The sequence below is a fragment of the Cyprinus carpio genome, chromosome A15 (assembly GCF_018340385.1).
Source record: "Cyprinus carpio isolate SPL01 chromosome A15, ASM1834038v1, whole genome shotgun sequence".
Lineage (NCBI taxonomy): Eukaryota > Metazoa > Chordata > Actinopteri > Cypriniformes > Cyprinidae > Cyprinus > Cyprinus carpio.
Window position 1 is genome coordinate 21,415,914 of NC_056586.1, and position 14,886 is coordinate 21,430,799.

Genomic DNA, 14,886 nt, shown 5'->3' on the forward strand with positions numbered 1-14,886 from the left:
TTTAGTGCAGTAAACCACTTAAGCAGCTGAGTATTTGACACGCTTAAACCTGCTTCTGCTCAGCTTATTCCATTTGGACATAAACCCTACTAAACCAGACCAGATTAATTAGAAAACTTTTCAGGACAATCTCTCTTATATTTCTATCACTTACCTGTGAGTATCAGGTGTGTCCACAAGGGTCTTTGAACGATTCAGTATTCTGCTGTTAGTGGTTGATCGTTTCAGGAGTCCATATGGTTGCTGATCAAGTTAGTTTCACTTTCTCGGAGTCTCTAACTGAACTACAGTGATGTCAGAGCTCTTCCTGTATTTAAACATTTAAATTTGTCCCTGTATTCGGTGTGTTGGTTCATGTGTGTCTGTTTGTAGCTATTGGGACTGATGTTTCTGTAAGCTCATGAAGAAGGTATTTCAGCAGACTTACAAAAGCTTGATTGTTTGGTAACATTTGTGAAGAGTTTCCAGGTAAATCTAGCAACAAAATGATCAAACTGGCAACAGAACGCCGCGCTCTGCTCCCTCTGTTGGCGCTGCTGCGCCATTACATGCTCAACAAGTCAAGTCTGCTTTATTGTCCATTCTTCCACTTGTACAGTACATACATACAGAGAATTGAAATTGCGTTACTCTCAGACCCATGGTGCATGCTGATAACACTTACAGTAGAGCCTAAAAATACACATAGATACAGCTAAAATCTAAAATACAACTATACAAATAAGTGCATGTAAAAAAAATAATAAAAATAAAGTTAAATAAAGCAGCGCAAGGCACATGTCAGAGTGCAAACCAGTGAGGTGAATAAACAGTGCAGATAAAAAGATTGTAGTGCAAAAAAAGAGCTTATTCATTCTGATTAAAGTGACAAAGGGCTCAGAGAGCAGTTCTTTTATTTAAACTGACTGAAGAGGTAGTAGAATTATGTCAGTTCTATGCTGAATGAGGTAGGGAGCAGACCAATGCTGCACAAAGTGATTGGTGCATGTCATCGTATGTTAGTGGGAGGGGGGAGTGGAATGGGATGAGGATGTGGGATCTGGGGGGGTTTCATAGTTCAGTGGTGCCTGGGGCAGAAGAGGGAAGGGAGGGCAAGTTCGGGAGCGATTTCAGCTTCCTGACTGCCTGATGAATGAAGCTGTCCATCAATCTGCTGGTCCTGGCCTGGAGACTCCGCAGTCTCCTCCCTGATGGCAGCAGATTGAAGAAGCTGTGTGAAGGGTGTGTGGGATCACCTGTGATGCAGAGGGCTTTGCGAGTGAGATGGGTTCCCTAAATGTCCTGGAGGGAGGGGAGAGAGACACCAATGATCTTCTCAGCTGCTCTCACTATGCGTTGAAGAGTCTTCTGGCAGGATGCGTTGCAGGCGCCATACCAAACAGTGATGCAGCTAGTGAGGATGCTCTTGATGGTGCCTCTGTAGAAGGTGCACATGATGCGGGCCAGTGCTCTAGCTCTTCTCAGTTTGTGGAGGAACTAGATACGCTGCTGTGCTTTCTTGGCCAGTGCTGCGGTGTTGTCGGTCCAGGAGAGGTCCTATGTGATGTGCACACCCAGGACCTTGGTGCTGCTCACTCTCCCCACAGTCGCACCGTTGATGGTCAAAGGAGCATGCTGAATGTGCACTCTCCTGAGGTCAACAACAATCTCCTTCGTCTCCTCCACATTCAGAGAGAAATTGTTGTCACTGCACCACCCGGCCAGGCGGCTCACCTCGCTCCTGTAGTTTGTCTCATCTCTGTTGCTAATGAGACCCACCACAGTCGTGTCATCCGCAAACTTAATGAAGAGGTTGGAGTTGTGTGACAGTGTGCAATCATGGGTCAGCAGAGTGAAGAGGAGGGGGCTCAGCACACATCCTTGGGGGGCCCCAGTGTTCAATGTGATGGTGCTGGATGTGTTGCTACCGACCCGTACTGCCTGAGGTCTGCCAACAGCCAACTGCCAACAGCCAGTTGCACAGCAAAGTGTTGAGTCCCAGCTGGTCCAGTTTGTAAATGAGCTGTTGAGGTATGATTGTGTTGAATGCTGAACTGAAGTCTATGAACAGCATTCTGACGTATGAGTTCTTTTTGTCTATATGTCTGAGTGGAGTGGAGTGGAGGGCAGTTGCGATGGCGTCATCGGTCGAGCGGTTGGACCGATAAAAAAACAAGAAGTCCACCAAGGAGGGGGAAAGGCAGACTTGATATGGTGTATGACTAGCCGTTCAAAGCACTTAATGAGGATGGGTGTAAGTGCAACAGGAAAGTAATCATTGAAGCAGGATGGAGACTGCTTCTTCGGGACTGGAATGATGGTGGTAGCTTTGAAGCATGTGGGAACAACAGCCTGACTAAGTGAGATGTTGAAAATGTCTGTGAAGACATCAATGAGTTCTGCTGCACAGTCTCTCAGTACATGCCCAGGAATGTTGTCAGGACCCGGAGCTTTGCGTGCATTGATCCTACTGAAGGATCTCCTCACGCTGTCTGGGGTCAGCGTCATCATCTGGTCACAGGGAGAAGGTGGAGTCTTCTGTGCAGTGGTGCTGTTTTGTTTCTCAAAACGAGCGAAGAAGGCATTCAGCTCGTTCAGCAGGGAGATGTTGCTGTCGCAGGTCCGCGGTGGGGGCTTGTAGTCCGTAATGGTCTGTATCCCCTGCGACAGGCTCAGAGTGTCTCTGCTGTCACTGAAACGATGGGCTATCCTCCTGGAGTACTGTCTCTTAGCCTCTCTGATGCCGCGGGACAGGTTGGCCCTAGCTGTCCTCAGGCCCACCTCATCTCCAGCTCTGAAGACAGCATTCCGCATCTTCAGGAGTCTGTAGACCTCCCCTGTCATCCACGGCTTCTGTATGGCCAGGACAGTGATGGTCTTTGTGACTGTTACATCATCATGATGTAGGCAGTGACAGGTCTCTGAGTACTCATGGAGGTCTGTGGTATTATTGTTTGTGGCAGCCTGCTTAAACATATTCCAGTCAGTTGTGTCTTGAAGAGCCTCTGACGATCCTTCCGGCCACACTTGAATTTGTTTGTGAACTGGTTTGGCGACTTTAACAAGCGGTCTGTATCCAGGCATTAGCATGACAGTGATGTGGTCTGAGGCACCAAGGTGGGGGAGGGGGAGGGGTTTGTAAGCTCCTTTCTGTGTGGTATAAACAGTCTAAAAGACAAAATGTCTAAAATGTTATTACCTCGTGTTGGAAAGTTAATGTGTTGGTGTATTTTTGGAAACACACTCTTTAAGTCTGCATGGTTGAAATCCCCAGCTATGATGAGAAAAGCATCAGGGTGGGCCTCACTCATCTCACTGAACAGCTCATACAGTTCATCTATCCCATTACTCCTGTTGCTCTTGTTAATATAAACATAAACAACAATTATCACTATATATCTAAATACCCTAGGTAGATAGAACAGCTGGCACTTAATAATCATAAACTCCACCAGGAGTGAGCAGTGTTTGCACACTACAACAGCATCGCGGCACCACTCGTCATTGATGTAAACACAAAGCCCGCCGCCGCGGGTTTTACCTCCCACGATGAGAGCTCTGTCTGCTCGATAGCACATCACCTGATCGAGCTGAATAGCGCCGTCTGGAACGCTGTTGCTAAGCCATGTTTCCGTGAACACAAAAACACAACTGTCTCTTACAGTCCTCTGAGTTGAGCATAGTAATTGGATGTAGTCCAGTTTATTGTCCAAAGAGCGTACGCTAGCCAGTCCGATGGTGGGGATAGCTGGCTTGTGTGGGTTAGCCGTTAGCTTAGCCCCGAGTACCACCGTGCTTACCCCTCTTCTGCTTCCTCTCACGCTGCTTGTGGCACCTCCGCTGTGGGCGAGATGCAGTAGTGGGGGTCGGTGATGGTGTAGGCCTCTGGAGCATTGTACATCTTAATTCTAGGTTCAATATATAAGGATATTAAGGAAATTAACTCCTCTATAAATATTAAATTGTCCCAAATGGACAGACACAATCAGCTGCAAGTGCTATTGGTTAGAAAATTAAGGCATTAATAGCATCTCGTGTTGGGTTAATGAGAGAGCCAAGGCTTGCATTCATTAGTAAAATTAAGATTAATTTAGTTTTTTGAGTAAAAGGATTAGCATATTTAGAAAAGATTAGCATATTCCTCTGCAGCTGTGAGAGCAGACCTGTTGCTGGCTGACAAGTTAAACTCTTTCTACGGCCGCTTTGAATGCAACCAAGGCAGCGCGAGTCTTCCAATCAGCGCGTCAGGAAGCAGCAGTTAGAGCAGTGATAATCATGTGATCACTGTGTCGGAGGACGAGGTTTGGAGGGCTCTAAAGCGGGTGAACTTCAGGAATGCAACAGGTCCTGATGGAATTTCTGGCCGTGTTCTGAGGTCCTGTGCTGATCAGCTCACTGGTGTGTTTACATCTATTTTTAATGAGTCCCTTGCTACCTCGGTGGTTCCCACCTCCTTTAAAAAATCTGTCATCATCCCTGTGCCTAAGAACAATAACCCCTCTTGCCTGAATTATTATTGTCCAGTTGCCCTTACGTCAACAGTCATGAAGGTCTTTGAGAAACTTATAAAGAGTAATATTTGCTCCTCCATCCCTGATACTTTGGACCCTCTTCGCCCCACAGGTCTACTGAAGATGCCATCTCTAACATCCTGCACTCTTCTCTCACGCACATTGACATCAGCAATGGGAACTATGTAAGGCTGCTATTCGACGACTATAGCTCAGCTTTCAATACTATAGTCCCCATCAAGCTTGCTTCTAAACTCATGGACCTCGGCCTGAATTCTTCACTCTGCAACTGGATTCAAGACTTCCTCACCGGCAGACCTCAAGTGGTGAAAGTAGGCCAGTTCACCTCCAGCTCCATCACCCTGAATTTAGGAGCCCCACAGGGATGTGTCCTGAGTCCCCTGCTCTTCTCTCTCTACACACATGACTGCGTGTCTTCCCACAGCTCCACATCTATTATCAAATTTTCTGATGATACTGTGGTTCTGGGCCTCATTTCCAACAACAATGAAGCTGCATACTTGGATGAGATAGAGAAACTAACATCATGGTGCCAGGACAATTGTCTCTCTATGAATGTGACTAAAACTAAAGAGCTAATTGTGGACTTCAGGAAGAGACAGCAGCAGCCCTGTACTCCTCTTATGATCAGTGGGACCCCTGTGGAGAGGGTGAGCAGCTTCAAGTACCTTGGTGTAAACATCTCAGGAGGACCTGACTTGGACTACCCACATTCAAACTCAGGTTAAGAAAGCCAGACAAAGACTGTACCATCTGAGACAGCTGAGAAAATTCAGGGTCTCACCAGCAATCCTGAGTTTCTATTCAGGGGCCATAGAAAGTGTATTGACTGAGTGTATCTCAGTGTGGTATGGGAACAGCTCCAGTCAAGACTGCAAAGCCCCGCAGAGAGTTGTGCGCTTAGCTGAGCGCATCTCATGGTCTGCTCTCCCCGCTCTGCAGGACATCTACCACAAACGCTGCAAAAGCAAAGCTGTTAAAATCATTAAGGACTTTAACCACCCTGGTAAATGTCTTTTAATTTTGCTGCTATCTGGTAAGTGCTTCCGTAGCCTGATGGCAAAAACTGAGCTAAGGAGGAGCTAAACTCAAACTCAGTCTCTTAACTTCTACATGACTTCACTTAATTATCAGTAAGATACTTAATATACTGACATTGTCACTAGCACACAGCAATTTCTATAATTTACTCAATTTTTTTTTACTACCTCTATTGCTGCTATGTAAATACCATGTACAACCTGTTTGCACATTCTCCTCTTGTACATTCCTGCTCATCTTAATATTTATTAAGTCTATAGTATACTATTCTTTTTTTTATCTTACTTCTTGTGGTCATTTCAGGTCTTTGTAAGGGCTTACTTTTTCCATACCATATTTATATATAATTTTCTTGTGTTTGTATTCTTTAATAACTGCACTGTCCATGGAGCGGACCTGACATAATATGAGGTGTTTGGTCATTTCAGGTCTTTGTAAGGGCTGGATCCAGATTGAAGCTTGTGTAATTCCTAGTTACCACGCGATGTCAGTGTTGCAGAAACAGAGAAACAAATAGAGACATAATTAGTATAACTAGCTGCTGTTCCAACCAAGCAAAAATGATTTACTCAACCCAAGTTAAGGAATATTAATGTGCATTTGATCAGATATAACTGCAGTCCAAAATTATGAGATGCATTATTTGAATGCTTGGCCAAAGAGGTGTGTTTTTAATCTAGATTTAAACAGAGAAAGTGTGTCTGAACCCCGAACATTATCAGGAAGTCTATTCCAGAGTTTGGGAGCCAAATGGAAAAAAGCTCTACCTCCTTTAGTAGACTTTGCTATCCTAGGTACTACCAAAAGTCCAGCGTTTTGTGACCTTAGGGAGCGTGATGGGTTGTAGCATGGTAGAAGACTAGTTAGGTACGCAGGAGCTAAACCATTAAGCGCCTTATAAGTAATAATATTTTGTAACTGATACGGAACTTAATAGGTAGCCAGTGCAGAGACTGTAAAATTGGGGTAATATGATCATATTTCCTTGACATGGTAAGGACTCTAAGCCGCTGCACCTGTAGCTTGTTTATTGAGGATGCAAGACAACCACCTAGAAGTGCATTACAATAGTCCAGTCTAGAGGTCATGAATGCATGAACTAGCTTTTCTGCATCAGAAACAGGTAACATGTTTCATAGCTTGGCAATGTTTCTAAGATTGAAGAATGCTGTTTTTGTAACATGGGAAATATGATTTTCAAAAGACAAGTTGCTGTCTAATATAACACCCAGATTTTTTACTGTAGAGGAAGTAACAGTACATCCGTCTAGTTGCGAATTGTATTCCATGAGATTCTGTGTACTGCTTTTTGGTCCAATAAGTAATATCTCTGTCTTATCTGAATTTAACAGAAGAAAATTATTGGTCATCCAATCTTTAGCATTTTTAATACACTCTGTTAGCTGTTATCTGGTCTCGTTGACATATATAATTAAGTATCATCAGCATAACATTTTCTAATAATATTACAAAAGGGTAACATGTATATTGAAAATAGCAGAGGACCTAGGACATATCTTTGTGGCACTCCGTCATATCTTGTATATTGAAAATAGCATGACTCCCTGTTTAGGACCTAGGACATATCCCCCTACAACTGTACCCCAGACCACCCTTTTAAGCGGACTCGGGTACGGATGTGGCACTCCGTACTTTACTGGTGATAATGAGATGACTCCCACCAATCCTTCTCAAGTAAATGCATCTTGATTTTCGTACTAAAAAAACAAGACATTTTCTGACCCCACTGGCAGCTATCTGTTCTCGTTTTAGTCATTGTCCTTCTCAAGTAAATGCATCTTGATTTTCGTACTAAAAAAACAAGACAAACATACTGAGAAAGTCATTTTTGTTGGGCAATCCCAGAAGACCATTCACTGCAATCGTTCAGGGCTTGATTATTATTAGCAGCTAATATGAGATATTTATGAATCAAGAGTCATAAAAGAAGATTAACAGATGTGAGGTTCACTTATATAATGCAGACAACACACCTTTATCAAATCAGGCCATATTCCACACACTACATAAAGAGCAAAGTATAAAGCGCACACTTTGTGGATCAATCACAACACAATCTTCACAAACTGTACCTTAATAATGAGGATAAAATAAAAACTCTCAGCTATAACAGAACACAGTCTGTAATTAAATGCAGATGTTTTCCAAACCCATTCAGCTCGAGAAAAATCTTTTTGAACATTTTGTGCTGAAATAAGTCTTAAAAGGATAGTTCACCCAAAAATTTTCTTTTTTTTTTTTTTTTACCGGCAAGTATCTGGATACCAAGATTCTTCAAAACCTTTTCTTTTGTGTTCAGCAGGAATATCTTGAGGGTGAGTAAACAATGATAATTAAAATTAAAGTTTTTGGGTGAACTGTTCCTTTAAGAAATGGAACAGAAAGGTAACAACACATTTTTGTCAATTTTTCATTGCAATGTTCTTTATTATCTTTTCCAGTTTCAAATGTGAAAAGAGGCATTGATTTTTCTTAATTAAATACTTAAAGCAAAAAAAAAAAAAAAAAAAAAAAAAAAAAAAAAGAGAAATATTTACATAATTTAATTAAACTATAATCAATAACTAGAGGAGGATAATTATACAAGCCAGGTGGTTAAACCGCAAAAAAAAAGGAAAAAAATAAAATAAATACAGAAAAAAAAAAATTACACATGGCATTAAATTTAGCATTTTTATTATTTAAAAAAAAAAACACCAAAAAAACATGTATTTACAGGTCGCTCTCGAGGGAGCTGAAAGGCATGTAGTATTCGTACTCTCTCATTCTCCAGTTATTTTTTTTTTTGTCTTTTAAACGTATTTCTATATATATATTTTCAAGTCGTTATAATGATTTGTTTTGTAAAGTTCACAACAGGTGCAAAAGAGCACGTCCAAAGTGCTCCTCGTCACCCTCTTTACTTCTCAAGCCTTTATTTTTCTCTGTGAAGTGTTGATGTGAACCGTACGTCAGCTCGGGCCGGCAGAAGAGCGTCTCGGCAGCAGCAGCAGCAGCAGCAAAAAGGTCAAAGTTTAACATCTCTAGTTCATCGCACAGAGCTGCAACCAAACACCAGAAAACTGCAGCTCTGAAAGGGGCGATGTGCATTTTTAATTTGTTTTCTGTCATTAAAAAATTTAGAAAAAAAAAGAGCTCATAACACTCCACTTGAACTAAACGAAATCCAAAAAAAAAAAGAAAAAAAAAAACAATCCTCACTACACAAAAAAACAAAACACACACCGATCAGCCGCTCCACGCAAAACCACATCAGCGCCGACGAATATAAACCGATATATTCTGTTTCGGAAGAAAAAAATAGAATTCTGAGCAGCGTTCTGTCACCAGGAAGTGACATCATAAATGAGTGATGATGTCATCGACGTCCCTCTCCATGGCGGCGGGAGCAGGAAACAGGAAGTAGCAATGCTAACGGCCAAAACTCAGCTCTAAACCGAGCAGATATATATAAAAGGCTTGTTATCCTCTAATACTTTATTTTGTTTCAGTTTAACGGCTTTTTTTTATCTCGCGCAAACGGTAAGGCAAAACAAAAAGTAAAAAGATGTTGAAAATCTCCCAAATGTTTCATTCTTTCTTTCTTTTTTATTTCTTTCCAAAATATAGTTTTTCCTTGTCCTCACGTCAATCATCTCTGCAGTGGGTGTGGCCTAAGCTCTAGCTGTTGTCTGATTCGTCCTCGGCCTCACGCAGCCAGGTGAAGAAGGCGGTGACGGATTTGAGGGCCACGCCCTTGCCTTGCTGCTCGGCGGGATCTTTGCTGGACTCCCAGCGATAAAAGCCCTCCTCTTTGATGACATCATCGTCGTATAAGACATCAAAGAACATGCGCAGAAGATCTGCAGAGAGAAGAGAGCCGATGTTACTGAAGAATGAGGAGCACGGCTGCGCACACACACACACACTCCCACACACGCACGCACGCACGCACACACACACACACACACACAGACCACTGCACACGCAACACTTCTCTCTCACGCAACGCACGCACACGCACACTCACACTCTCTCACACACACACTCTCTCTCACACACACACACACACACACACACACACACAACGCACGCACACACAAACACACACACTCACACTCACACACACTCACACACACACTCACTCACTCACACACACTCACACACACACACTCACACACACACTCACACACACACACACACACACACACACACTCACACACACACACACACACACACACACACACACACACACACCACACCACACACACACTCACACACACACACTCTCTCTCCCTCTCCTCTCTCTCTCTCACACACACACACTCACACACCACAGATCATCTCTCTCTCACACACTCTCAAACACACACACACACACACACACACACACACTCTCTCTCTCCTCTCTCACACACCACACACACACACACCACTCACACACACACACACCACACACACACACACTCACACACTCACTCGGCGGCGGCTGCTCCAGCTGCCATCATCAGACTCTGTAAGGCGTAGAGCGCCTGCAGCTCCTTCTGCTCGTTGTTAATGTAGCGCTGCAGCAGCTTGGCCCTCTGGGTCATTTCAGTAGCGTCTACTTTATATGGATTCTCACCTTGACAATCACAGGAAGCAAACAACATTAAAGCCAACATGACTTTTACTTTTTGACATTATTATACAGAAAAACATCTCTCTTCTGCTGATGCAGGGCTTGCGAGTCAGTTCACTTTTAGTCTGCTGATACTGAACACATTTGTATGTTCAGGGTTCTCTAATATCAGTCATCACATGACATCCAGGTGAACAAACATTTATTGTATCTTTTTAAAGTGTTTTAATTTTGATTGTTTTTATTTATATAATTATTTAATTGTAAATTTTAATTAATTTAGTTTTTTTAGTACATCAAGTTAAACTACATGAAAACTAGAACGGTTGCTGCTTTTTTTCACATTTTATTTCAGTTAACAGTCAATCAGATCCTGATGTATAGACTCGAGCTGAATGATGTGATTAGAGGAGGATTGAAGAGACTCACCGATGATGGCAGACTGACAGACAGAGCAGTCATCAGCAGCCGGACAAATGTGTCCGATGATGTTTGCTGCTCGTCCAGATTGGCCTGCAGAGAGAGAGAGAGGTCAAAGGTCACTTTGGTCACTTGGGGGGAACAGAAATGTTTGTGAGTGAAGGTAAAAGCATTAAAATAATTTTTTCTCCTGGCTCATATTTTTTTTTCCATCTCCATAACTTCTGCGTTTCCCTGAGAAACTTTCATGCATTCTCACACAAGCTTATTTGAAGAAAGCAAATGTTTTGCAAATGAATGTGAACACATTGGAAAAACACACACACACAAACACACATGCACACAAACACACACATGTACACACAAACACACACATACACACACACACACAAACACACACATCACACACACACAAACACACACACACCACCACACACAGGAATACACCCACAGCCTTAGGCCAAAGTCAGACCACACATGGCACACACACACAAACACACATGTACACGCAAACACACACACATGCACACACAAAACAGGAACACAAACAATACACCGCACAAGCACACATACTCAAGCACACATACTCACACAAACACACACACACGCAACACATATGCACACGCACACAACACACATACTCACACGCATACTACACACATGCACACAAACACACATACACATGCACACACACGCAAACACACATACTCACATGCACACGCACACACATACAAACCCGCACACGCACACACAAACACATAAACACATACACACACAAACACACATGCACATGCACAAACACACATACTCACACGCACACCAACACACAAACACACATACACATGCCCATATACACACACGCAAACACACATACTCACATGCACACGCACACACATGCATACAAACACGCACACATGCACACGCACAAACACATACTCACATGCACACGCACACACATGCATACAAACACGCACACGCACAAACACACATACTCACATGCACACGCACACACATGCATACAAACACGCACACATGCACACACACAAACACACATACTCACATGCACACGCACACACATGCATACAAACACGCACACATGCACATGCACAAACAAACATACACATGCATACAAACACGCACACATGCACACGCACAAACAAACATACTCACATGCACACCCACACACAAGCACACACACACACACAAACACGCATACACACATGCACACAAACACACAAACTCACGCACACACACACATGCACTTGCACACACTCACACACACACGCACACACAGACACGCATGCGCGCGCGCGCACACACACACGCACACACACACACACACTGTACCTCCACCCAGTCAAAGATCCTCTGGTTGTCTGCTTTCTCCTGCAGGAGTCGCTCCAGCTCTCTAGAAATGTCTTCTGGACTCAGAGTCACTTTACTGCTCTTCCTCACACACTCCTCACCCAGGAGTGAACTCCACCTCCCTGCACACACACACACACACACACACACAACACACACACACACACCACATTATCAATCACACAGTTTAACATCATAATGTAAGAATGCAGCCGTTGATCACTCTGCTGCTGTTACGACTGAAAATTCATCACAAACCTCTTCGGGTGACAAACTTATTGGCGTCCTTGTCTTCGGGCAGGAAGTCTTTTCCAGCTCAGCGCCGCGTCTCTCCACATCGCTCCCAACCTTCTTATGACTCTGAGACAGGAAACAGGAAACAGTTCAGTTTCAGGACTTCATTCAGAACAACAGCTGGAGTATACAGTGCACTTCATAGTGTACAACAGGTATTTAAATTAGCATTGGAATTAGCTCCCTCAGCAGTGCACTTCATAGTGTACAACAGGTATTTAAATGAGCACTGGAATTAGCTCCCTCAGTGTCGATCACTTTGTAGTGAATGAGCAAGCAATTTGGGACACGGAGAGCAGAATTAAATTATTTGGGGAAAAAAGAAAAAAAACAATCCCAATGTTTCTGATAAAGAATGTGACTGCAATTTAATTACATTAAAAAAACTCCAGGTTAGGTTTGTATCAGTATGAAATAAATAATCATATATGAAATAAGATAAATATTAATCACGATCCAATCACATAAAATAAAAGTTTTTGTTTACATAATATATGTATGTGAACAGGGTATATGTATTATGTATATATAAATACACACACATAAAATTATATATTTAGAAAATATTTACATGTATATACATTTATATATTTATATTCTTATATTTTAATATTATATATAAATATATTTAATATATAAAACATAACACTATTCTTCTTAAATATATACATGCATGTGTGTGTTATTTTATATATACATAATAAATATACACAGTATACACACATATATTATGTAAACACAACTTTTATTTTGGATGTGATTAATCGTGATTAATCATTTGACAGCCCTAATATAATATGAATAATAATATAAAAAATAATATTATAACTATGGTTATTATTACCAAGTAAAATTATTACACAAAATAAGAAATATTCATGTATATAAATGTATATATTAATGTAATTATATTAATTTCACTGTAAAAAAAAAAACTGCATTGCATATTATTAAATACTATTTATTATACATTATTAACTACCATTATTATTGTTTTTATTGAGATTATTATTACCTAACACAATATTAAACAAAATAAAAAATATTACTAATGCAATATTTCACTGTAAAATAAAAATGTAAAAAATTATATATATATATATTATTTTTCATTTATTTTATTTTATTTTATTTTATTTTACCATAAAGCTGTAACAATAAAATACTAATATTTATGTCTTTCTTAAGTTCTTCACTTTCAGTTGTTAAAGCACTGAACTTTAATTCTGGCAGGAAATCAATTTTCTTTTGTTGATAAAAACAGGTTTATAAGAGGTTTAATACAAATTTTGGAAGATAATCGGTGCACGCTGCATTACGAAATTAACAATATAAGTGACTCAAACTCAGAGCAGACGCTTCACTCTCACAGAAGTGCATTTATTAATTTAATTAAATCACAGACGATCTAGTTTTGTGTGTTTGTTGTGTATATGTTGTAAATTTTGAATGCTTTGGCAATGTAAAAGATTCCTAAGCCTATCTATAATCTAATCTTAAATTCACACAAGCGTCCTACCATTGCTTTACACTTAGTAGCAGCCTGAGGATTTCCACCAGCAGAACTCCAGCCTTACCCAAGAGGCACCAGTGGTTTAGACAACCTCCCTGTGGAAGAGGTCAGAGGTCAGACGCTCAACCGAAGCTCTTATATTCTTACTGTCAGTGTCATTTACTGACTGATTTCTGTGTGGCTTCACCTGAAAGAGCGGCCCCATGGGAATCCCTCCCGATCCTGCAGCATGGGACAGATGAGCTCAGCCAGATAGAGCCAGATGTGAGGAATATCTATCTCCATGTCCCTCCGCAACCTCCAGCACCTCCAGCAGCCTGCCGCCCGCATCAGCATCACATTTCATTACAACTGCACTTTATATACATACATCACACATACCCAACTCAATAAAAAGGACCAATACAATAAAATAACATTTCTAAAATTAAAAAAAAATAATATACTATATAAAAAAATCCAAAAAAATATTTTTATGTAAAATAAATGTGAATAAATGTGACAAATTAAACACAAAAAATAAAAAGGACACCCAGTAAAATAAAAAATATTTTACTACCTGGCTCCCCGCCAAAATAGATAACTCTCCCACTCACAAACGTGTCATACAAAAAAACGTGATACTGGCCCTGAAACACCAAAAGCGTGGCTCAAAAGACCACAATAAAATCCCGCCCCTAAAAACTTTCTCAATTAAAGAGAAGGAAGTTACAAAGCAACAAAAACAAAACCCCTTTGCTTCAGATTAAGAGACCTCAGACTCAGAAGTCATGTGACTCAACCACCAGATTTTCAAATTAAAAATAATAAATGAAATTAAATAACCATAAAAAATACGTTTTTTAAATAAATGTGACATTAAATAAAAGGACAAATTAAAATAAACTAAAAATTTCTAAAACTGTCTAAAATAGTACCTATATATATTATTCAACTATAAAAACATTTTTTCTTAAAACTTTTTCAAATAAAACTAAAAGGACAAATATAATTTTTTAAATACATAAAATAAAACAAATAAAGAAAAAAAAAAAAAAAAAAAAACACACAAAAATACAACTAAAAAAAAGGACAAATAAAATAAAAAATATCATTTCTAAAACTTCTAAAATTAAAATTAA

At 40.7% G+C, this 14,886-nt stretch overlaps 1 protein-coding gene and 1 long non-coding RNA gene across 2 annotated transcripts in view; both read right to left on the reverse strand.

The window, feature by feature from the left end:
• Nucleotides 1-10,041: 10,041 nt before the first annotated feature.
• LOC122134256 lies at nt 10,042-12,063 on the reverse strand. The gene is made up of 3 exons (XR_006161807.1): nt 11,941-12,063; nt 10,603-10,686; nt 10,042-10,176 (listed from the first exon to the last, which is right to left on the reverse strand). It is a non-coding gene; the product is annotated as an uncharacterized LOC122134256 (long non-coding RNA).
• A 114-nt stretch (nt 12,064-12,177) lies between these two features.
• LOC109074530 (proto-oncogene vav-like) overlaps nt 12,178-14,886 on the reverse strand; it is a 5,919-nt gene continuing 3,210 nt past the window's right edge. Inside the window, exon 7 of the mRNA XM_042771714.1 lies at nt 12,178-12,318. Coding sequence (XP_042627648.1) covers nt 12,178-12,318 — 141 coding nt within the window. The remainder of the gene's footprint in view (nt 12,319-14,886) is intronic.